General features: G+C 45.0%; 1 protein-coding gene across 2 annotated transcripts; it reads left to right on the plus strand.

The window, feature by feature from the left end:
* Window positions 1-3,131: 3,131 nt before the first annotated feature.
* On the plus strand, window positions 3,132-25,160 carry LOC122383261. 2 transcript variants are annotated; one of them, XM_043369526.1, is made up of 11 exons: window positions 3,132-3,262; window positions 5,614-5,787; window positions 6,532-6,657; window positions 8,862-9,008; window positions 12,904-13,104; window positions 16,348-16,458; window positions 17,556-17,791; window positions 18,612-18,887; window positions 19,425-19,612; window positions 22,819-22,966; window positions 23,289-25,160. In XM_043369526.1, the coding sequence occupies exons 3-11, from the start codon at window positions 6,558-6,560 to the stop codon at window positions 24,228-24,230; spliced, it is 2,349 nt and encodes a 782-aa protein (XP_043225461.1). In that variant the 5' UTR covers window positions 3,132-3,262; window positions 5,614-5,787; window positions 6,532-6,557; the 3' UTR covers window positions 24,231-25,160. The 2 variants fall into 2 exon arrangements, with proteins under 2 accessions (XP_043225461.1, XP_043225452.1); XM_043369517.1 differs by lacking the exon at window positions 3,132-3,262 and adding an exon at window positions 3,349-3,485.
* Window positions 25,161-25,380: the final 220 nt, after the last annotated feature.

Below are 25,380 nucleotides of genomic sequence, written 5' to 3' on the forward strand. Positions count from 1 at the left end.
ATGCAAGGTCACAGGGGTCGCTTAGGTCACAATAGGTCACCACAGGTCACGGGTCACGATGGGTCAGGCCAGGTCACAGGTCACCTTAGGTCATGATAGGTAAATGCAGGTCAAACTGGTCACATTAGGTTAGGGCAGGTCAATTAGGTCACGATGGGCCAGGTCAGGTCACTGGGTTGACCTCAGGTCACGGTGGGTCAGGCCATGGCACAGAGGTCACCTAGGGTCACGATAGGTCAAGTCCAGATCAAGCTGGTCACGTGAGGCACGGTCAGGCCATTGGCGTCGTATGAGGTCACGATGGGTCAGGGTAGGTCACAAAGGTTACATGAGTTGAGCATTGAATCTGGAATCCAACATCAATCCTGCCGCTTTGCCAGCTATTTGAAATCAATTCAGAAAGCTTGAAAGTATTCCACTCACCTGTGCTCTGCCAGAGAGTAATACAAAGCCTACACCACAGACCTGCTTCGTTTCGCTGCAACCCGTTAACTGTAACCCATTCGCTTAAATCCGTTAGCTGTAACCCCTTCACTCTTTGCCTTTGTCGGCCTTGAAAGTATTGAAAGTTATTGCTTGAAAGTATTGAAAGCTTGAAAGTATTCCATAAAATGTGCATCAACACATGCTACATTACAACTCTTGAACACACAAATACTTAAACACATCAATCCTGCCGCTGTCTTGCCTCGTGTTCTGCCAGCTATTTGAAATCAATTCAGAAAGCTTGATAGAATTCCACTCACCTGTGTTCTGCCAGAGAGTATTACAAACCTACACCACAGACTGCAGTGCCCTGTCTGTTTCGCTGCAACCCGTTAACTGTAACCCATTCGCTTAAATCCGTTAGCTGTAACCCCTTCACTCTTTACCTTTGTCGGCCTTGGAAGTATTCAAAGTTATTGCTTGAAAGTATTGACAGCTCGAAAGTATTCCATAAAATGTGCATCAACATATACTACATTACAACTTTTGAACACACAAATATTCACACTGCCCTAACCACATCAAATCTGACGCTTTGTGAAAAACCCGAGCTCACCAGTGTTCTGCCAGCCATTTCAATTTGAAATCAATTCAGAAAGCTTGATGTATTCCAGAAAAGGTGCATTCAACATTGATCAGCAATAAATCTGGATATCATTTGTCCCATTCGAAGACAATGTTACTAAATGAACTTGAAAAAATAAGGCCAAATTGCTTTCATTGTATTGTAAAAACACCTGGCTTATCATTGCCTATCAAATTGTATATACATTCTATATAATGGATGACGTCACCGGAGGAAGAAAATCCAGCACCTGATTGGCTGCCGGCGGCTGCTTAACGTTGCGTGACGTCACCGGTGGGCACCGGACGTTGCCTTTTTGCAAGATACTTTTTCGCCTGGTTACCAACGCTCAATGCCGCCAGTTAAATTAGGAAATGAATTGCTTTCCGGTGTAGAAAGCGCCCAATCGGTCACTTTAAACTTGATTACATAATTAACAGATAATTATAAACCACCCTTTAGCTCCTAATCGCACAAAAATATTCAAATCCCTCTCTCATCCTCTCAGCGCGTCGCTCGCCATGGCCGCCGCGGCCGCCGGCAGAACGGCGCTGTCTTACCAACGAATTTCTGTCAATTTCAACGAACTGATTTTCACGAAAACTATCCCACAGCATTCACAACACTCACTTTTACGTCGTGGATTACTTTTCTGGACACTTGCACTTGATTTTCTATTTATTTGCGAATTTTCAAAACCGCGTATCTTCCGCTGCATTCGCCGGCCGAGAGCAACTGAGAGAATGGTGGCCGGCCGTGCACTGCCTCCATCACATCGAAATGATTACTTTACTGCACAAATCGGCCTGGCCCAGTAATTTAAACTTGATAATTTAATTAGAGGAATGTTTTAAACTATACTCAACGTCTCTTTAATCGTGGAAAGTAATTATTTCGCTATTATCTATCGAACGACCCGCCGCAATGGCTGACGCCGCCGGCCGCCGCTTCGGCTGGCTTCGGCAGCGGCCGGATCCGAGGGATCTGATTGGTCGAGCGCTCACTTGGTAGAGAGCTCTGATTGGTCGAGCGCCACTTGGTAGGCATTTTCTAAATAAAAAAGCATGATGTTTTTCAATAAATTTTCTTTACAGAATCAATTGAATGTACTACTCGATGAGAATAAAAAAGTTTTGTACGACAAAATATTTGTATTTCGTGTCGTTTATTTACGCTAGCTAGTATATACCAACGTTGGAATATTCGTTATCCTAGGGGAGGGGAGATGGAATCGAAATTTATTTTGTCTTTCTGAGCGTCGCAAACTATTTTAAATAATCGTAGTTGATTTTCCAAACACATGTGACACGGTCATTTGGCTTTATTTCAGCCACACTCGTTTCCACTCACCTGGTGTCTGGTAGGACTTGGTAGGATGGTGTATAGCCGAATCTCCGGGATCGGAAGAGGCGTGGCAGATAACTGCTCGAGAATTCAGCCGCTTAGGACGTCTTTCTGCGTAATGTTAAGTGAATGCGTCTGTCACGTCCTATCTCGCAGGCCCCAAGAGAAAAACCTCGCTTAAAAAACTGACCGCTTCAAAAAACCCGCAATCCTACTCAAATAGTAAGTAAACTAGTGGATCCTGGCTTGCTTCGCGGCGCAAAAGGTTATGAAATGATGAGGCAGAAAATTTGGGATCGAATGGTGTTTGTCCCGTGTCGATCGGCTTTCTAGAAGCTGAGATAATCGCAAAAAACCTGTTCGACTTGCAAAAGAACTTGGTACTTGCTTGGTGTCTGGAACATTCAAAAAGTACTTGGTACTGGCTTGGTACTTCCAAAGGTACTTGGTACTTATTGGTACCGGGTTCGCCGGGTAGGAAAACTTGCCACTCTACTCCCCCCCCCAGTTCCCAGTTCCCCCCCGAATTTGGTATCGATCGGTGTTGGTCCGGTGTGAATCGGTCGTGAATAGGCCTTGTTTGTCATTTCTTCCTGGGATTAAAAACGTCTCTGGCATGGCCGGCACTCGGTGATGACGTCACGGTCACTCCTGTCTTCATCGTCATTGTTTGTCATTTCTGGTCTGGATTAAAAAACTCAGCTTTGTGTCATTTCTTGCTGCAATAAAAAAATGTGACAGACACTCTCAGTCCAACATGTCCTCTCACCACTATCTTCGGTATTCGAAGAAGACAGAAATCTGTCTTTCATCACATAGTGACGATTTTGTTTCGATGAATCGTCAAATAGCGAAGAAGTATTGAGGGTTCGTATAGATCTTTGGTTCGTCATATGTCGATGATTTTGGGAGAAGGGAGGCTATTGGTCCGTTTGTATTCATGAATAGAGCTGAAATGTTTGAAGGCAACATAATTTGGCGCAAGGCATTTGGCGCCAATTTGTTGCTAAGGGTTTTCATAAGCGAATAGTAGATCATCTTGATCCGTCATTTGTTTGGTAGTGGAGCTAGCGACTGGTGAATGAAATGGGTAAGTGTAATAAATTAAGTGCTTATTTGTGATATGTAAGTAACATGCTCATGGAGATACTTGAGCAGGGGAGGGTGGTATCATTGGTGGAATGAACCTGTGGACAAATTTTCCAAATTTTCCCCTCGTAATGTTTTTCAAAATAAAAAATATGTGAATTTCATAAGAAAATGGTAACTTTTACTTATCTTTTGCTAAAATGTGTAGCGTAGTACTTTGGCAGTAAACAGATTCTGATGCTATTGGGCCATTTTTTGTCTTGGGGGGTGTTCATTGCTTACACTAGCAATTTCATCTATTTCCGTAAAACTAATGATTTATTTTTTAGAATGGCAATGCGGGGTAATTTTGCAGGGGCTAATGCCCAAGGAGCTGCGGTGCAAGCTCCTAGGTGAAGGGAGCAGTCGGCAGCCTGCATGGGGTATGACAAAAGATGAGCTATTTGTGTTTATGGTGCCATGTTGTGTCCGTCATTTCATATTCTTCTGCTGATTACACCGATACGGGGACACCCACAACAGACACACGTATTGTATACTCACTCTGCTCAATTCACCGGAACGATATCACTGGCTTTACGCACTGCCATACCTACTTCTCAGTCTGGGCATCTCTTTGGAGGGGTTCCTTTGTCCTTTCCTACACTAGCCTGTCGCCTTTTCTTGCCCACGACTGACTCTTTAGTAGCGATGAGGAACCCAACCAGGTGAGACAAAGCTGCCTGTCCAGCTTGAATTGAGGGTAATGGCATGGAGAAATATTTAATTGTCCTGAAGATCGATGTATAATATTTTATTGTCCTGAAGATTTTAATTTGCCCTATTACAGATCGCCTTCTTTAGTAATCACTCAAGTGTGTCGATCGCTACCCTAGACGTCGCTGTAAAGACTAATAGTGGTTGCTTTTCTGAGTGAGTCACTGTCGTCAAGTCGCTCTTTTCTGTGCCACTGTTTGAGATGTCAGCTATATAAATGTGCATGTAAGAGTGGTAAGAGTCGACAGACTTCCTGAGCCCAGAGTTCTCATGCATTGCAATGTGGGAACAGGCTGGAAGCAACTTTTGAGGGACAATGAGAAAAGCAGCTAGTATCCAGTGATTTCTATACAAAGTTGATTGAAATGGAATTTTGTGAGACTTGAGGGACAATGAGAAAAGGCGCTAATATCCAGGGATTTCTGTGCACAGTTGATTGAAATGGAATCTTGTGAGACATCTCATGTGTATTATTGTGGTAGGTATCAAATATCACCCAATAACCATTGCTGGAATCGGTGAGACCGAGCAGCAACAAGCTTTGCTTAGCTATGGGGTCTCACTTGGCTCCAGCAATAGCAAACTGCTAAATGGCCAGATAATGTATCCATATATTATTTTGCATATTACTCAGAAAATTGAACAAATGTTAAATAATCTGCATGGCTGGGTCTCCCATGATCACTGTAACCTTTTTTATTGGGGATTGTAGTGTGGGGGGGGGGGTCAGTCAATGACTCATGAGACATTGACTCCTGGGCCCTGTTTCACCGGTGATAGTAGCATGCTGCTATCAATTGCGCGAGCTGATGTAATGTGATGACGTCACACTAATGACGTTTCGTGTGCTCCGTGACCTTTTTCATAGCTGCGTTTGGAACAGAGTTGCTGTCTCTTTGAATGCATTTGATTCATTTGTTTGATCGCTCTGCCGTGAAGATGTTAGCAGCAATAGTTGATGACATCACACAGGTTGACGTCATTTGTTGATGTTTCCATGGAAACCCAATTTGACACGTGTATTAGCAGTGTGCTGGTATCACCGGTAAAACAGGGCCCTGGTCACCTATTAATGGGTGGCGGTATAAAAACCTCATTAATGATTAATGAATACACTTTTGTTTACAGTTTTGTGTCATTTGCCACCAGCTTCACATCTCACTAACTAGACTGTATCAGGCAGATTGTTGACATAAAAAACAATAAGCGCCTCTTGACAATATTCAGAAACCTATGAGGCTACACTGACCAGCTTGGTCAAGGAAGAGTATAGTTAATTTTATCATTGCACATATCTACCCATATTCCCTAATGATTTCATTGTTTTGATCTTGCACCACCTTGTCATTCACTAAATGTGTATCTTGTTGCAGATCCCATATTGCTCGATGAAGCTGGTTATGAGGTAGATTTCCTTGACTTATCAACAAAGAAGCGGCGGAAGCAGCAGAAGCGGCACCATACATGTCACCTGGGAAACAAGAAAGGAAAGCCTTCAACTGGTCGGCGAGGCAGAGCCCGCAGAAACCATGCATCAACTTCTGCAGGTTAGAGAAGGGACAGTTCTTTTACAAAAGAACTAGAAGCACAGCATTATGCGCTGCATAATATATCAAGTTTCAGCGCAATCGGCCCAGAAATGGATACGATAAATGGTTAATCAAATGGTCCTGCATGGCAATGTTAATGTTTACGACAAGAGGTCCACAGCACAATGTAAGGATCTGTTTTTCAGACCTTCCTTCCAGACTCACACCCTTATTAACGCTGTCAGCAATGTTTTGGACCCATTGATGTCCCATGTCACCCACTCCTATTTGGTTACGAGCAAGTGTGAAGCGGGATCTTATGAATATATTTGCCAAATCTTAGTGATGTGTGGCCTGCCAGCCGCTGTCACATTACATTACATAGGTATCACAATTACAGGTTTAAGAAGCCAATCTGCCTGGTCTTACCAACTTATTGTTTGTACTTGCCCTGTGTCCATTGAAGCATGATAGCATTCTTTTAGCGCAGTTTAGGTATATTCACCCATGGTTACGAAGGTGGCACTGTCCCTTCAAACAAGTTTAATAGTACAATCAATCTGTGCTAGGTATTGTAATATCCCTGGGGCCAGACATGTTAAGCTGAGAAACGTGTTTGTCATGCAGGCCTTGCTACTTAACGGATACGAGCTCACATTCCTTTTCTGAGAACTTCATGCAGTTGCAGTTAAAGGGTTCCATGGTCCTCCCTTCTAGCAGCCTGCTTGCTAGAAATGACAAATGGAATTGTTTTGTTTGCAGAGGGAGGCGATGTCAGTTCAATTGACATGCTGGTGGAAATCGAGGATACCAATGGAGGACACCAGCTAAGCTCAGATGGTCCAAGTGACTCCAGTTCGGATGATGATTGGCTGGATTGCAATGAAGGTTTGTTGGGGACAGTACTAGTAGCGTCGACACGGTGTGGGCACGTGGGGCAACTTCCCCCAACCCCCACCTCCAATCGAGCACCTGAACAATTTACACAGTAAACGATAGTCAGTTATCATATACTTATTACGGAGCGAGCGAAGCGAGCGTAGTCTTTCGTAGATTAATGGAACATTCTGAGTATGAGTGGTCGGCTGGCCTCACGCTTCTGCGAAGTTTATATCTCCGCAAACACTGGTCCGATTTACTCGGGATAATTTTTTGCAGGGTAGCTTGATTCCTTCTACCAAGTGTTGGACTATTCCACGTTCATGTGGGTGACCCTTGTCCCTTATGCACGTGCAACGTGCTAAACGAAGAGGTATCAGTTTTGTAACAAGTAACAACTGCAATATCTCGGTAACTCCTGGGCAGATTGCGCTGAAACTTGGCATGAAGGTAGGCACCCAATAGGCAGTCAATTTCCTTGTGCCACAGTTGGGGTGCTGCTGCACCCCAACTGTGCAGCAGTTGGGGTGCTGTGCACATGTGCAGGGGTCGATTCCAGATCTCGAGAACGGCTGAACTGATTGTGCCCAAATTTGGTACACGGTTAGGCACCGGTTAGTAGGGTGCAGTGCAAAATCATTTGGAACCCAACTTGAACGTGCGCACGTGCAGTGTGCAGCTCCCAGATCCCGAGAATGTTTTAGACGATTGAGCTCAAATTTGGCACATCGCTAGAGACCGGTTAGTAGGGTGCCGTGCACAAGTCAGTTGGAGGTGCCCCCTCTCAATTTCGCACGTGCAAGACCCACCCTCCCGCTCGCTCCGTTTGTTGCCCCAAAAGACGTTTTACTGGTTCTGTTGTTTGCTTTGGAACTATGTTAATGATAAATCAATACTAAATAGAAAACATTTATTGTGCCATGCTCTGGTCATTAAGATGATGAATATCTTCCTTTTTTGTCTTGAATTTTAAAACGGGTGGGTAAAAGTAGAATATGACATATATGAGGGGTATCGAGAAGTTCTGATCATCACCATGAATTTGTTGTGACAGAAATTTGATTTTTATTTTTTACATGATGTTCATTACTCCCTCACAAGTCACCGCACACGACCGCAAACTTGTTCCATCGTTTCTTGAGCTGCCTCAGGCGGTCATTGTAGGACCTTCGCACTGTTCCATAAATCGCTGCTCCGCCTCATCAATGACTTCCTTTCTGTCATTAAAACACCGGCCATACCGTAAACGGGGGTGACTTTGCCTCGCCGGGTGTTTTCAATTTCCTAAAAAAGGGCCTAGTGTTCGTTTCGAAAGGCCGAGGCGCATTTTTTTCTAGAACAAAGTCAACACACAAACTTCTAAGCGGGCTGGCCCCTTTATCGTCTGTAGTTCTTCGCTGATAATATTTTCAGGCACTGCCAGCATTGAGACCTTTCTGTTGTATAATCTAAAATAAAAGGTCACATGACGATCTGTAATGATGAAGTCCTCCACTTCCTTCGCAGTCACCACCTTGTCAATTATTCATAGTCACTCGCTTATTGACTCCCCTGCAAGGGCTATGCAACCATGTTAAAAATTATTTCTTCGCTTTCGGTAAGTGCATTGGATGGTCTTTTCGCCATACACTAATTTCACGTCCTTGGTGTATTTTCTCAGTGTAATACCATTTCAAGTGCATTAGTTGGATGACGGTTCGGTCTTCAATGGGCCCAAGGCTCATCTATTTTATTTCTTAGTCTGTCCATTATAAGATAAAACAACGTTTCAGGATTTTCTTTGCATGAACATTGTTCTTGAGAACCAAACATAATACCAACGAAAAATCGTTAAAATCGGTCTGCAACTTCTAAATTCTATGTAATGATCAGAACTTGTCGATACCCCCTCGTAGTTATAACATTTGCCCCTCCCCCTCCGAAACCAGAAAATCCTGGCGACGCCTGTGGTTGGGGACTATTAATTGTATTATTTTCTTATGTTTAACTTATTGGCTACTTCAAAGCTGATATTGCTTCTTAAGATGCTAGTGTTATTTAATGCTTATGAGTTATAAGTGGACTGCTAGCTTTGTATTGTTTCGATATAGTCTGGAATCAAAAATCCAAGTTAGATAGGAGCATACTAAAATTTTGGCTGCATACAGTCATTGTTGGTTTAGGTTGTTTAGTGTTTAAGGATCCTGACTCATATGTGTCCATATATTGTGTAGATGAGCTGGCGTCCCTCTCCGGGACAGACAACTGTGCGCACCGGAGAACGTGGGCGAAACGGCTTATGGATGAAGAGATCAACTGGGCGAAAGTTCGTGGAAGCAATCTTGAGAGCTATGTTTCATCGCAGAGAGTGCCAGATACGAGTAAGTTGGTCCATTGTAATTGTTAATTCATTTCACTTTTTGCTGTTGTTTAACATGCGCAGTGGAAGGGGGCGGATTTCGCCCACCCCTCCTGTTTTTCGCCAATAACTCGCGCCGCAAACATAATATTAATGTGAACTTTTGGCTACCTGTCCAGAATTGAACTGCGGATCTTCTCGTGCAAGAAATAGGTAAGAAAATCGGGTCACAACTTTTCTAGTAATAGCGGTGTAAAGTCAAACATCCTGCCGCCGCGGCGGCGCGGCGGCTGGCGCTAGCCGTTACGCGCCGCCTGAATTATAGACTGTGCCGAGGCGGAACGGTTCCATCTTTACATCGCGCTCCTTACCGCTGATTATATTCGATTCGCGTCAAATTTTGTGAGAAGACTAAGAAATGTACAGGCAATCTTATGGTCAAAGAATTTTGAAAATCGGCCGGTAACAACTTGAGTTATGAGTGTGTAAACACAAAATTGTGATTGCCGCGTTTCCCGCGTCGGCCGGTCCCGCTTCAGCCGGCGACATCTTACCCTCAGCAGGCTTCTAACTGCCATATTTATTGTTGGATTAACAAGAATTTCAACATACATACTCACAACTGTATATTCTTTCGTATAGTGAAAGGAAAAAGAAAATCGGCCGGTAACTTTTTGAGTTATCGTCGTGTAGACGCAAAAAAAGTCGCTCATATGGCAGATTTAACCACATCTGACCTCATTTGACCTTGAAGATATTAACCAAGGGTCATGAAATTCACACACAACAGAGTTCCCTAGGGCCTTCACCTACCCTCCAAATTTCGTCTTTCTAGCTCTAGTGGGAGCTGAGGTCTTAGGGGGGGGGCGACATCCGCCCCCCTCCCCCTCCACTGGGCGTAGTACTCGCAACTCTTCCACTGCGCGTGTTAAGTACCTATTAAAGCTGCCAGTTATCTGGTTTGCACTACCTGCTTTGGGCGCTTACAACATCGAAAATGGCTTTAATTCGGAGATATTTAAGCTCAAAGTTGCAGCACTTTGGATTCAAAGGGGCTAATGCATTTAAATGCCCCCTCTGAATTTGTGACGTCAGCGCAGATCTAGCGATTTTAAAATATCAGGTATACTAGCATCTTTATGAAGCAGTGGTGGCATATGCTGCTTGCGAGCAACATCTGCCGCACTTTAAACCCTCGCCCGCACATGGGGGGCCACCTCCGGGTAGTTTTTCTGCTTTGCACTAAATATTTTTAACACGCGCAGTGGAAGGGTTGCGACTTGCGAGTACTACGCCCAGTGGAAGGGGGGGGGGCGGATGGCGCCCCGCCCTCCTAAGATCTCAGCTCCCAGTGGAGCTAGGAAGACGAAATTTGGAGGGTAGGTGGGGGCCCTGGAGAACTCTGTTGTGTGTGAATTTCATGACCCTAGGTCAATATCTTTAAGGTCAAATGAGATCAAATGTGGTCAAATCTGCCATATGAGCGACTTTTTTACGTTTACACGCCGATAACTCAAAAAGTTAACGGCCAATTTTCTTTTTTCTTACACTATACGAAAGAACATACATTTGTGAGTATGTAGGGTGAATTTCTAGTTAATCAAACAATAAATATTGGCAGTTAGAAGCCTGCTAAGGGTAAGAAGTCGCCGGCTGAAGCGGGATCGGCGGACGCGGGAAAAGCGGCAATCACAATTTTGTGTTTACACACTCATAACTCAAGTTTTTACAGGCCGATTTTCAAAATTCTTTGACCATAAGATTGCCTGTACATTTCTTAGTCTTCTCACTAAATTTGACGTCAATCGAATATAATCAGCGGTAAGGAGCGCGATGTAAAGGTGGAACCGTCCCGCCCCGGCACAGTCTACAATTCAGGCGGCGCGTAACGGCCTGGAGGATGTTTGACTTTACACCGCTATTACTAGAAAAGTTGCGAACCGATTTTCTTATTTCTTGCACGAGAAGATCCGCAATTCGATTCTGGACAGGTAGCCCAAATTTCACATTAATATTGTGTTTGCGGCGCGAGTTATTGGCGAAAAACAGGAGGGGTGGGCGAAATCCGCCCCCCCCCCTTCCACTGCGCGTGTTAAAGTTAGAAGCCTGATTTTTTGTATAGCTGCCTCTCCATCTTTTGTCAGCGTCCACTGACAATTTCAAGTGTCTATGGTTTTTGGTTTCTGAGATATGACCTTGTTTTTCAGGTCATGTCATGACCCAAATGACCAATACGCAATATCTTTTGTTGGCCATGGATCTTGTTAGCTTTTGACACCTTGATTTCGTTTTTTTTTCTAGTCTTTCCTCCCACCTATCATGGAACATGTTATTCGACAACGTCAGGGTCATGGTTAAGGTCAACCTAGGTCATCTAAAAACATTAACGTTTGTCTAAATCGTTGTATCCACTGCCCACCTCCGTGCATTGCTAATGACCATAGCGTCATCAGGGTACAATTCGCTACCGACGCTAGTTTTGAGATGAATTTGAGACTCACCTAACAAAACGGCATTTCTCAAACGGAACGGTGCTGCACCAATATTTCCATACCGACCGTGTTCGGACAATATTTCAAACTCCTTAAAAATGGTTGGATACGTTGTGTAGCATATTTTTCGTAGATTCAGATATTTTATTTTGCTTAACTTGTTATGGTGTTATGGTATAAGGGGGGGGGGTCCGTCGGACCCCCCCTGCCGTTTCGCCCCTGATCGAGCTAGAGCTTCGCGGAAAAAACGAGCGTGTTGCCCGTGACGAGAGGAAGCCGATGATACCTAATTTTAAAGTCCTAGGTCATTGGTTGACCTTGCAGGTCAGGTCAATGACCCAAAAGTCGGGAAAATCGGGACCTGTTAGAACGTCGTAAAGTGTGGCTGCTATGGGGTTTTTCGGGGCGCTGATCACGAATATCATGTTAGTTTTGATCACAGATGATGTCTTTATGCATTTAGTCCAGGTCGGGTCAGGTCAGGTCAGGTCAACCAGTAGGGGTCCTGCCGGGTATTCCTAGTAGGTGTCAACCGCCTCTGACAGCTTCGTAACATGTTGCGAAGGCACCAAAACTACTTCGTAAATGTTCATATGGTTGCTAAATTCGAATTCAGCTCCAAAAACTGGCCTAGAAACATGTAAAACTCGAAAAAGTGAACCGAGGTCACCAAAGGTCAGTGACCTGACCTGACCTTCAGGTGACCTTATCACCCACCCTAATGCATGGGGGCAACATCATATCACATGTTTGAACGCTTGAAACCACGAAAAGACTGCAAACGCGCGGCCAATGCGAGCCGACATACGCCGAATCGCGATTCCGGCCAAACATGGTCTCGAAAACTAGGTCACAGGTCAAAGGTCATTAGGGTCAGGGTCACGAAAATTTCAGGGTAGGTGTAAAATTGATTAACGCGAGGGTACTGAAAGTTTCGTCGCAATCGGCCGCTTTTTACGCGAGTTATTCGCGAAAAACCATGGGGGGGGTCCGTTCGACCCCCCCCCCCCTATACGGGCGAGGGTTAATTTGGAATAGTCTTAATAACGTAATGTTGTCTAAAGCACTACGTTGGCTCTCAGTACTTAGTGAAATTGAATAACTACCTGAATACTTGTTACTGGTGACTTTGGTATAGTTACAACGAGCAAAGTTCGTGCTCCATAATTTTATCAACGAAGTAAAAGAAAGTAAAGAAAGATCCTAAAATGACATGCATGACCGCGTCCGCGTCTTTGGCAAAAACAAAACTAGCCTCAATGTGATGCAAGATTTGAAATATTGCTGTAAAAAGCTACTACCGTTACGTTACTACGTTCCATGTCCGATCGTCTCGTGTCAGATAAGCCTTCCACCTTCCACCTTGTTTGTCGGTGAATAAACATGATTTACTGGCATGTACAAACATTGTGCTTTGTTTTGCAGGGTCATGTAGCTGCGGAGCGATCGCCGCTGTTTCGTGCAATGACTGTCTTGAAGCATTTATGTGCCCATTCTGCGATGAAGCAGCCCATGCGTGGAAACCATTCCACCGTCGGTTTTGCTGGATATCTGGACACTTGCAGCCCCTGAACCCCAGGTGTACCGTCGCTACAGAAGACGAAGATAGGCAGTACAGGAACATTGGTAAGCTCCAATTCTCCATGGGTTTCCATGTCAAAGCCTTACATTAAATTTATTAATTATAGAAATTCATAACAGCAGCTGTTCTATAGCTCGCACACTTATTTCTTTTTGCATTTTGTTTGATTCAAGTTGTAACCTACATGAAAGGAAACGTCCCACCTTTATAATGGGAAACTAAATTGAGATGGCAGTTTTATATCTAAGGTAAAAAAGCGTAAAATGCCGTTATTCATACACGAGGTGCCATGACTTAAATCTACTAAGTGTCAAGCGAAATCCAGTGGATACTGAGGGGCTTAATGGGACTTAGAAATAAATATAAGCTAGATTGCCGATGTTCACGTACAATTCGAAACTGCGTCGCATATGAGTTGTGGAAGAAAGCACCGATGAGTGTGAGCCTCTGCACAATGAATCTGATTGCCTGAATGAGCTGTGGTGCAATTATCAAGATTAACTGAAAATGTTGATTTATAACAAAAAAAGCAATATTTTGAGCCTATTTTACCTTTCCTGTGAAATATGTCATAGCGCATTCCAAACAAGAAATGTCAAAGGTGGGACGTTTCCTTTAACACTGGATTTGCGAGAACCTAAAACAGTCGGAGAGGTGTGTCTCCCTGAATAGCTTGAAATTTAAGCAATGTAACTAGAAGTAAAGAAAAATGGCACTCAAGTTCTCAACAGTGTCAATCAAGTGTTTTGGATATGCGTGTCTCCTTAGCTCAATGCTGATACAATTGGAATCCGGGGAGTTGTGACAGATTGTATGATGGTGCTGATTATCAGTGCTTTCCGCGATAACTAATTTTCGGACCTGCGATAACGATAAAACGATAAGATAGGTTTGCGATAACGATAAACGATGTAAATTCTCAAAAAATTAACAGCGATAGCGATAAAACGATAAAGCGATAACGATAATTGTTTTTTATCAGCGATAACTAAACGATAAACGATAATTGTACACCTTTTTGCGTTGTTCGATGGCCAATCGTCATAACCATTTCGGCATCAGTTTGGACAAGCGTCATTCAGAATAACCCATCGGCGATGTGCATCACTGTTTGACGGTCGGCAAAACAGGCTGGACTCCATTTAACCATTCTGCATAACTCTTTGTCATTGAGCACAATGTTCGTCATAGGCAAAACACTTTGTCAGATTGTCATAATGCTTCGACATTTCACAAAATGGTTAGTCGATGTGCAAAATTCATCGGTACTGTGCGTAAACAATGACTGTTTATTTAAAACTTTCGTCAATGATCAAAATGTCAATGATGTAGTGCTTATCTAGCCATATTCAATGTTAAACGTTATTCACGCATTCAGGGATGAGGCTTATGACAGTTCCAGCGCAATTTGCAACCAATTAACCATTGAATTCCGAAAAGGCAGTTATACCATAGCTACGAGGAGACTGCCGGCGCCATACCGAGTAGGCATGTAGATTCTTGAGCGTCGGACTCCTAAACGCTTCGATACAAACCACGAAGTCGGCCGTCATTATCGCGTCACTGCCCGTGCGATGTCATGGGACAACGCCTCGGGCGGCCGCGCCGGTCGGACTCGCGAGGGAATGGCTGACAGATGGCAAGCCGGGCCCTGCCGGCCGGACACCTTGGTTTTTGGGGCGGGGCTGACTTATCCAGCCTGTTGCCTGTTCCTTGGTGTTTGAGGCGGGGTTAACTTATCCAGCCTGTTGCTCTGTTGCCTGTCCATTTTTCTATCAGCCGATAACATGTCAGCTACGTCCATCTACATTGTACCTATGGCGCTCATGAACGCTACCGATTTTTATGTGGATCAATGGTCTACGAGTTTCACCACCTATGCCTCGCATTGCACTATATAAACGCGGTCATATTTATACTTCTCTGTAAAGGGGCGATCTGTTTTTAGTTTTGACGAAATGTTATGAGGAATGCCGAAATTAGCATGGGGATGTTTTGGTGAACGACGAAGGGATATTAACGAATGACGAAGCATTTATCCAAATCGTCAAAGGTTTTCCCGGAACTCAATCAGTTATGGCGAATAGCGAAGGTAATACCAACTGACGAACTGTGGAGTGGGATCAGCATTCCGTTTTGCCCATATGCCGAAGGTTTTGCCGGAATGCCTCTCACTGGCGCCACCTATGTGCTGACCGGACGAATGGGTTTTGCTGATTGGCCATCGAACAACGCAAAAAGGTGTATTAACAGCGATAACGAAACGATAAACGATACATCGATAACGATAATTGTTTTTAACAGCGATAACAACAGAGATAAGAAATACAGCTTCAATAAGTGTAATTAAAAGTCTATACACTTAGCAGATGGCAACAGGTTGCGCACATATACTGTCGCGCGGCATACACTGTCAATCGTCTTCCATTTTTTTCATCATCCCGTTTTACATTTTATCGTTTATCGTTCATAATTTTTGTAACTTGCGATAAGTGGATGAGCGATAATTTTGAAAATTTAGCGATAAACGATAACGATACCGATTTACTTAACAGCGATAATTGTTTATCGTTTATCGTTCATCCTATCGCATGCGGAAACCACTGCTAATATATATATACTGGGTGCCCCATGAAGAATTACCAAACCATAAATTCACTTTATTTCCTAACGGGTTGGCCTAGGTATGCCATCTCTTGCCCACATGTCGCAAATTTGTCTCCAATCCTGACAGTGTAGCTCATTTTGTATATGCTCGTCCGCTGTCTCTGCTACGCCCCTGAAATGCGAGGTCGTCTTAACGCACATCCGCCGCTCCTGAAATTCAGGAATCACCACTGGATGTTGGCTGCTGAACACTCTGGTCTAAAGAGTGTTGGGCACAATTTATACCCGACTTCAGCCCCACGGGCTTCGCAAACTCAAATACCCTGAAAACCCCACTCTACTGAGTCCCTGAAACACCGCAAATGACATACGGCGCAGCATTGTTGGGTATAGCATGGGTGATCGAGGAAAATAAGTGAAAAGACGGTGCGGCGGCCGCGTGCCATAGTGCACTCGCGTCTCGGGCGCGTGATATAAGGAGAATGCTAGCATACAGAAAACAGACTACATTTATTAGTTAGGAGATGACGTTGCTATATGTATGCAAAAGATGACATGGCTATGTCAGCTCGCCTTGAAAAAGTGAACTTTTCGATGGGTAAATCTTTATGGCTCACCCTTTATATATATTATTAATTATATATTATATTGTCATAATGTATGTGTCTCCGTATTGGCAGTCGCCAGCGTGCCACTCTTGAAGACCCACCATCGATGCGGCGAATGCGGTTCTGGAGATGTGGAGCTGGTGGCAGACGGATCCCGAGACATCATTGTGGTAACAGAACGTGGTAAGTCTTTTCAATTAAATTTCTATTAAAGATAAGTTCAACGCCATAAGCTTGTTCCTGGTCATTCCAATCTACAAGCAGTTTCCAACGGTGCTTAGCCCATCCCTTCTCCCGTGAACTGAACCAATTCCGACCAATGTGTATCATTACTGTAGCACGTGGCTCGTTATCTGTGATGGGGCAGTGTTGCGATTTCCCGGCACTGCGGAGCCAGGAGAATGTGGCAATGTGGGGTTGCTCAGCTGAAGCCTCAGCCTTTTGGGATCCGTCAGAAGCGAGGCTCGCTACCCTTCTATAGTGCAGCTGAGGTGCAAATTGACTGCACTTATTCATTGGTTCAGCATGCCAGAAGTAGCTTTTTACTGTTGAGTACATATACATCAAATATTTATTTATGGACGGAAGCAAAATGACATCAATTTCCTCATAATTGCGCATTTTGAAGCCCTGAATGAACTTGCGTAGTCACAAAGTTTGCATATCAACCGAGGCACGCGGCGGTAGCACCTGAGGCCCTTTGGAGTACCCGAAAGGCTGGGAGTCGAACGAAGTTAACCTACCCGGATAATAAAACGTCCGGACCAGAAAGAGGCCACGATTCCGTCGTCGGACTGAGGGATGTCACAAAATGTTTACTTAGTCTTATTCGGTTAAGCGGCGGTGCCAATTGTTAAAATTCGATCTGTGGCTTGAGCCGCTCATCATATACAATATATGGGTAATGGGTAGAGGTTGGTTAGAGGCACATAAACTATGAGTTTTGGGAAAGTCCTGGGTGTGGCACTCGCGTGTGCACGTGCTCACATGCACACCTCTTCTGCGCTCCCTTGTTAATCGCCGAACACGACACGTAACTGCCTACTGGTGCATCCTTTCATTGGCGTCCTCTGTCGCAGGAAGGCTGCAAAGTGCAATGTTTTCAAATTTTACATCATTATTCCCGGATTACCATTTATCTTCTGGGATACATGCCATCTGTTCCTTGCTTTGATGGCTCATTTTGTTTTCCCAATTAAATGCGGTGATGCTTATTAGTTATTGTTTACTAATTGTTGTCAGAAAAAAAATTAGTGTCTGATGTAAGTGATGTGTTGCAGGGCGACACAATTTGTGTGCACCGCTCTGGCGGTGCACTGTTTGCGCATCACGGGAGCACCCAACTGCAGAAGAGTGGTACTCGCATGGTTTCTTCCCGGGATCGCCAGTGCATATGAAGACGTTCTTCCTCATGGACGTGTTCCAACTCTGGAGAGGAATCAAGTTTCTATCTCCTGGTACTTCCCTGAGAGCCTTCGTACAGTCTCTGAACAGGACTGGGCGACTTGCCTGCCGGGTGAGTGTGTAGAATTTCCCACCACCTTGATAGTTGCCTGTACTATATATCCTTAAACTCCTCTCTCTCTCTCTCTCTCTCTCTCTCTCTCTCTCTCTCTCTCTCTCTCTCTCTCTCTCTCTCTCACTCTCACTCTCACTCTCACTCTCTCACTCTCACTCTCACTCTCACTCTCACTCTCACTCTCACTCTCACTCTCACTCTCACTCTCACTCTCACTCTCACTCTCACTCTCACTCTCACTCTCACTCTCACTCTCACTCTCACTCTCACTCTCTCTCTCTCTCTCTCTCTCTCTCTCTCTCTCTCTCTCTCTCTCTCTCTCTCTCTCTCTCTCTCTCTCTCTCTCTCTCTCTCTCTCTCTCTCTCTCTGTCGTGTACTTGTAACTAGGGTGGGTGTGTGCGTTTATATTATATGTATGTGTGACAGTCAGGCAGAGTCGGCGCACATGCACTCACTCACTCTCACTCTCACTCTCACTCACTCTCTCTCTCTCTCTCTCTCTCTCTCTCTCTCTCTCTCTCTCTCTCTCTCTCTCTCTCTCTCTCTCTCTCTCTCTCTCTCTCTCTGTCGTGTACTTGTAACTAGGGTGGGTGTGTGCGTTTGTTTATATTATATGTATGTGTGACAGTCAGGCAGAGTCGGCGCACATGCAGTACTTGTGCGCGTGCTGGTTGTGTAGCACATTGACACATTGGTCGACGGTTGATCCGTGCAAAGAACTGCCTCTATAGTCAGTGCCCACCTGTTTTTTCGTTATAAATCGATAATCGAAGGTGCACTGTAATTTTTTCACAAGCGAGGTCTATTTATTGCCAGGATGGAGACATCAACCAAGACCGGTTTGCAAAAGCGTATGCTGAGTGGTCATACATGACCTTTGCAGCTCAGAAGTTGGCTGGATGGGACCCGATGATATGTCCGGCGTGTGGCCCCCAGCCATCCTGCATCCACGTAGACGGCAACGCCAAGCTGTATCGTTATAAGTCGGCTGGTGATGCTTCAACGCTGAAGCCTTATATGCAGGATGTTTGCATCTTCAACAACGCGTCGGTCGATGCTCACGTCGCCGAAACTGAATCGTGCAACTCGGAGGTATGTATGACGTATGTACATTTGTTATTACTAAATTTACGATTTCTGGAAAACAACAGTTTTGATCTCGTCGACACACCATTCCATGGGACATATACTGCTAAAGCGAAGTTAAATTGAGAATCAGGGTTGATTGAATCAAACCAAGAATCAAACAAATTAACGATTCATGAACTTAAAAAGAATTGAAGTGAACATAGTTCATTATCAACAAATGTTAACACTACCACCATGTGATGATAATCCATGACAACAAAAAGAACACAACAAATACATTAATATCCCTGATATTTTTTGATATTTTAATTTTTTAATCGAATAAAACAAATCGTTCATTAACTTTTTGGATGAATCAAACGTGAATCATTCCTTTTTTTGTTTTTTGATTCTCTAAATTAAAAGGAATCGATTCACCAAATTTTTTGAAGGTATCGAACGCTGATTGAATCAGAAAAAAAAATCAAATGAATCAATGATTAAATCGATCCAAAAAAGGTGAATCAATAACAAGTCTGACCAACACCCGACTTGTTTCAGAGCTCCAACCGATGTGGCGTGTCAACATGGGCTGCGGGCAGAAACAAAACCAGTCTGCCATCAAAGCGATCCCAGGACGAGACAGGGCTGTCAGTGGCGACGTGTCGCCACAGCATGGTTCTCGGTGCCATCAACATGTACCGAGGTGAAATATTTGCCTACTGCCACTTCCTGCACATGCAGTTCAGGTTAGTTGAATTTGGAACAGGCTTAAGGCTTTGTATGTACGCATGTATTATTTAAACAGACGAAAGGACTGTATCCATCGTGATTTGTTAAAAAGAGTTGCATTTGAACTGAAAATGATGCATTAATTGGCACGAGTGTTGGCGAAAGACATGTTAATTTGGAGGAGGTACACTGACAGCTATGTTGTTGTCACTTCGTTGCGCACCGTGGTTATTGAAGCCGAAGACGGAATTCACTTATGTTGCATATCATTCGATGCGTCTCACCAAGACTAACACAATGAGACCATCCCCAGCGTTCTATCTCTTTCCAATCGCGAGTTATTGGCAAAAAACTGTTTGTAGCCTCAAATGACCTCGGATGACCTTTCTAGAGGCTATCAGCAATAATGACACCTTGGTCATCACGAGTGGACTAAATCATTGTGATTCTGAAATATTTGGACTGTTCCTATGCGTACACACGGATCTAGAGGCATTTTCATTTTTCTCCATTGACTTATAATGGAAAGGTCACGCCACTGTCCTGACCTTAGGTCACGGATATAAAAAAAAATCCGAGATATACAATTATAGGTGCCCATAACATCATTCAATCCACCAAGTTAAAAACCTCCTAAAACACTGCAGGCTGGACATGATTGCAAAATTTTTGGAGACTTGGTCAGTTCACTTGACATGGTGACCTGACCTGACATGAACTGGGGTCAAAAATTTCACGCATTGTCCAAAATTGATGTAGAGTGGCGCGGCGCTACGCGCCGCGATTTTTAATCACACGCAAAAAACGCGACAGGGTGGTAACATATGCCCCCCCCCCCCACTGGGACGAAGGTTAAATGAATTCCCTCAAATGTCTTCGTGATAAATGGAAGGGGCGCATTACTGAAGCATCGTTCAATGAGTTGCAAAGTGATGCTTGGACTTAACCAATTTACTCATGAAAGAGTGAAACGGACGTTTCTTAAACCTAGAACGCCTAGGGGGGGGGGTTGTATCAACCCCCCCCCCATGAGGTTTTTTCGAAGTGCACGCTAAACGGCTTGTCGTAGCGGGCTGAAATTTTCAATACCCTCTGGGGCAACCTTTGCGCATCTTTTGCCGAAAAAAATTGATCGGGTCATGTCAGGTCACGGAGTTATGACGTCATAAGAGGTACAGCCTCCGGCCGACAGTTACCAAACGTGTGCGCCGAATCCCTAGGTTTTCTGCCGGTGATACCCACATTGTTTGATGGATCATGATGAAACTTCCCATGCATGTTGGGGCAAGCATTGGCTATCGTGTGGTGCAAGAAAATTGACCGGGTCAGGTCAGGTCACGGAGCTATGACGTCACAAGAGGAACAGCGTCCGGTACTATTTTTGAAAAGCGCCCGAACCACTATTTTGCTAATTCTTGTCACCTCAATGGGAATATGCAGCAATATTAGCTTCGATAGGGAGCAAATGGTCCTCCCAAATCCAAAAATACAATCAGATTTCAAAAATTTAAATTTTGATTTTTCGAATTTCTGCCGCCGACTGTGACCTTGCCGACTTCCGGCGCTCCCAACGCGCCATTTTTAGAGCTAGGGAAACGAAATAGATACCAAACGATAGAGAATTGATCAAGGAACACGATAGTGAAGGTTTCAAGTCGATATCTCCCACCGTTTTGCCGCAATCGCCGCGGAAAGTTGAAAAAGTTTGATTTTTTCGGAAAATTTGACCTTTGACCGGTCATAAGTAGGTCAAATGTTGACCTAGGACCAAAAAATATACCACCAATCGCGAGATCTCGTTGAGAGCAATCCGTTGGTTTTTCCGCTAAGCTCTACGACCTTCCGTTGCCAGGGGGTCGTAACAACCCCCCCCCCCCCACAGTGATGCAAATGGGGTTCACGAGTGGCCATAAATACCCAAAAGTCAAGTTTACCAAATCGAGTTAATTGCGATATGGCCGAGTAGGCAAATGTTTGGGGCATCTGAAATCACATGGTTTTCATGTTTTTGTCCAACCCGGCCTCGTGTATAATCGTCAGAAGTCGTGACATTTTCTAGATCGTAAAATGACGGTCAGACACTCGCAAATTCAAACGCCGCTGGTTTGCGTTCATTTCGTACAAATTGAAAAATTATGCATGGGAATGATCCCCAAAGCCTTCTGCTTCTAATGCCAGGTCACAAAAGGCCGTATCTCATTCGCTTTGGCGGTAATCTGACTATTTATCATCATGTTGCAATCGCAGTTTTTTACTAAGAAAAAAATGCTTTCGTTTCACCTACAGCACTTAACACAGTGTGTGCCCGTTAGTCCACCATACCATAGCCTTCCCTAATTATTTCTGAGTCGCATCGTGAAAGAATTAAGGCGCTAGCACAGGACTGACCGGCGCTACAGAGGTTTTTGTCCGGGCGATCGGGTGCCGCAGTGGGCGCGCAGTGGGCGGGTGGGTGCCGCCGCGCGGCGTCCGGGCGGCCTGCTGCGCCGCGGCACCCGAACGTGCCGGACGAAAACTTCTGTAGCGCCGGTCAGCCCTGTGCTAGCGCCTTAATTCTTGCACGATGCGACTCAGAAATGATTAGGGAATGCTATGATATGGTGCACAAATGGGCACACACTGTGTGAAGTGCTGTAGGTGAAATAAAAGCAAATATTTTTGGTAAAAAACGGCGGTTGCAACATGATTACAAATAGTTAGCTCACCGCCAAACCAAAATAGATACGGCTTTTTGTGACGTGGCATTAGAAGCAGCAGGTTTCGGGGATCATTTTCATGTATACTTTTTGCAGTTTGTATGACATGAACGCACGCTAGCGGCACTTGAATTTCAAGTACCTGACAGTCATTTTACGACATCGAAAATGTCTCGAATTCTGACAATCCTACACGAGGCCGGTTTTGACAACAACATTAAAATCATACTTTTTCAGACACCCCAAACATTTGCCTGACTGACCATATTACGATTTATTCGATTAAGTGAACTTGAATTTTGGGCCTTTTTCGTATTTATGGCCACTCGTGAACCCCATTTGCATCACTGTGCCCCCCCCCCCCCTGGTCGTTCGTGTTATGAGAAATGGCCTGGTCGTGCGAGGGTTAATCCGCCTGTTTGGTGGAACGCCCAGCTGTATCGGACCTTGCTCTTGGCTTCGCAAGACGGATGTTAATGCCTTGTTATGTCTTGTGACATTGTCAGTGAGTTTGTTCTCCTTTTCAGGAACTTAGCATTTATGGCAAGCGATGTCGCATGCCAGTATTGGCCATGGGCGCAGCGACTGGCAAATCGACTTCTGCAGTTCGACGTGGGCGACACCCAACCTTTCCTGAGCGTGATGCACGCAACCGGACATGCGTACTACTGCCAGGTACAGTGACTATAGAAATTATGCTTTTAGCCTGCTTCTTGATTCATGGTCAGTGTAACGTCAATGTCTTTATATCTGATCAGATCTTGCATCTCTTTTTTTTTGGAGGTCCAGCTATTTTAGGCACTAATTCTTGCCCTGGTGTTTCTACTGTTAATATTACTGGCCGAAGAATGAAACTGAAAAACATGAAGCATTTAAAGAAATATGGCATTATACCTATGCCAGGTGGCTTTTATGATTTAAGCAATTCGGCTTGCTTGTTGTGCTATGCATTTTCTTTTCGTACGTTCTGAATGTTGCGTTTTGCCTTTACTTACAGATTAAGTACGGTGGCTTTTGGCAGGAGGGATCTGGATGGGCCGTCATGGAAACAACGGAGCAGGCAAACGCACTGCTAAGCAGGGCTGGAAATCCCACCAAACACATGACGGCTGCCCAGAGAGATGACTACCTCACTGACCTCATCATCAGCTGGAACGAGCGGAAGAGTGGGAAGCTGATGGAGCTGCTGATCTCCAAGCATGCTCGGCTAAAGAAGGCAGCCTGCACTCTACAGCGTGAGCTTGATGAGATGCTGCGCGAGCACAAAGTCGATGTCAACGATCTCCCGTCGATGGTTGAGGAGCTTCGAGCTTTGGCTGATGCGTTGTGTGCCAGCGACCGCCTCAGCGACGACAACATCCGCAACGGAATCGTTCTGTGCGGAAACAGCATCCGCGAGAAATCTGCCAGGCTGCTGCAAGTAGACAGCTCCAAGTTACGGTCGCGCCTGCGCAGATCGAGGGCAGCCGAGAAAGCAAGGCTTGTCACACTGCTACGCAGTTACGAGCGTCTCACAGGAGAAAAGATAGACATGGATGACGTGTTAGATGACTGCCTTCCGTGGCAAAACCGGGGCGTCGTGGATCTGGCAATCAAGCGCAACATATGCGATAAGCTCATGCGCATGCGAAGAGCGACCGAAGAACAAGACATCCTCATGGGCGAGATGACCACCCTACAGCACAGCATACGCGACAGGAGGACCTCAATCGAGGAAAAGGCAGCGTGGCTAGAAGGCGTCCTATCTCTACCGCTCGACCAGCGACCGACACTGGACTCGGGGGCGGAAGGCCGATACGTCCTGTGTCACAACGACGATGGCGTAGTGCGAGGGCTGCTGGCAATGTGCCGACGTCAAGTTCGCCTCCTAACTGCAGATTTGCTGTATGGTGATGACGCGCTGGCAGCTTACTTCTCCCAGCCTGGAAACGACGGCTGATTACTCATTTCCCACCATCGACGCGGCAACCCAACATCTCGGCATCCGTGTGGTTTCCTGTCCTCGCGGACCAGTCGATATCCGATACCTGGGTCCTGACGTATCTGTGTACCTGTGTTAGGCTTTAAGTGCTATACCATTCGGTGCATGAAGTATACACTATACAGGGTGTCCCATAAGTTTGTTCTCGCCTAACTTTTGATTTTAGGGGCTCTCTTGTTTTACCACACGAGCATCTTAATTCGTAAATGAGCTTATGTGGTTGCCATGGCAACTGGCAATATGGTGTACAAGGAATCAGACATGGGCACGGATCCCAGACGACCAAACACGAAAATCAAGATGGCCACTAGATTAGTGGACTTTAAGCATGGAATTATGGTGGAAAACATGGCCAATAGATGCCTCTCAACGAACCAACTATTTTGCATTCCCTCAGAGTTCATAGTTTTGAGAAAATCCCTCAAGATCCATCTCGGATCCATGGCCACGAATCATGGATCCGAGATGGATCTTGAGGGATTTTCTCAGAACTGTTAACCCTGAAGAAATGCAAAATAGTTGGTTCATTGAGAGGCTTCTATGAGCCATGTTTTCCACCATAATTTCATGATTGAAGACCGTCAATCTAATAATACGGCGGTTGGCATGCCACAACGTGTATTCATACGATAGTCCATGGAATGAGGAACATATTTAGTGGTCTTAAGTGTATCAAAACGCAATGTGTTGTTTTAAACGCAAATAAAATGTGAGAACGAACTTTTGGGACACCCTGTATGTGGTATGAGACTCATGCACTGCCGATCACCGATGCTCGTCAGTCAAGTGATAGCAACTGCGAGCGGTATTTGTGTGTATGCGTGTGCCCGTCCGTGTATGGCTGGATTGTTCATAAATGACAATCTTAAATACACTCCAGGTCTGATAGCATCGTGTCTTTCAGCCAATGTGTTCCTGGGTACCCATTCGAAGCGTGTGTAAGGGTCAAAGTCGAGCGCGTGATTTATGTGAGTGGAGTGGCGGTCCGGAGAACCAGAGTGCGTGTCAGGTCACGCCTTATGATCGCTCCGGCGGGAAAGGCGTGCCAGCCGGGTGAGAGGCGGCGGCTGGCCCGCGCCTGGGATTCGCGGGTCCGTCTCTCGTGGCA

Source organism: Amphibalanus amphitrite, unplaced genomic scaffold, assembly GCF_019059575.1.
Source record: "Amphibalanus amphitrite isolate SeventyFive unplaced genomic scaffold, NRLGWU_Aamphi_draft 000012F_arrow, whole genome shotgun sequence".
In the NCBI taxonomy this organism is placed as follows: Eukaryota; Metazoa; Arthropoda; class Thecostraca; order Balanomorpha; family Balanidae; genus Amphibalanus; species Amphibalanus amphitrite.

Excerpts from the sequence above, each read along its gene's own strand:
- LOC122383261 (XM_043369517.1), top strand. Across the intron at positions 9,009-12,903 it reads GCAGAGAGTGCCAGATACGA|GGTCATGTAGCTGCGGAGCG; the intron begins GTAAGTTGGTCC and ends TTTGTTTTGCAG. Across the intron at positions 18,888-19,424 it reads CTGAATCGTGCAACTCGGAG|AGCTCCAACCGATGTGGCGT; the intron begins GTATGTATGACG and ends GACTTGTTTCAG.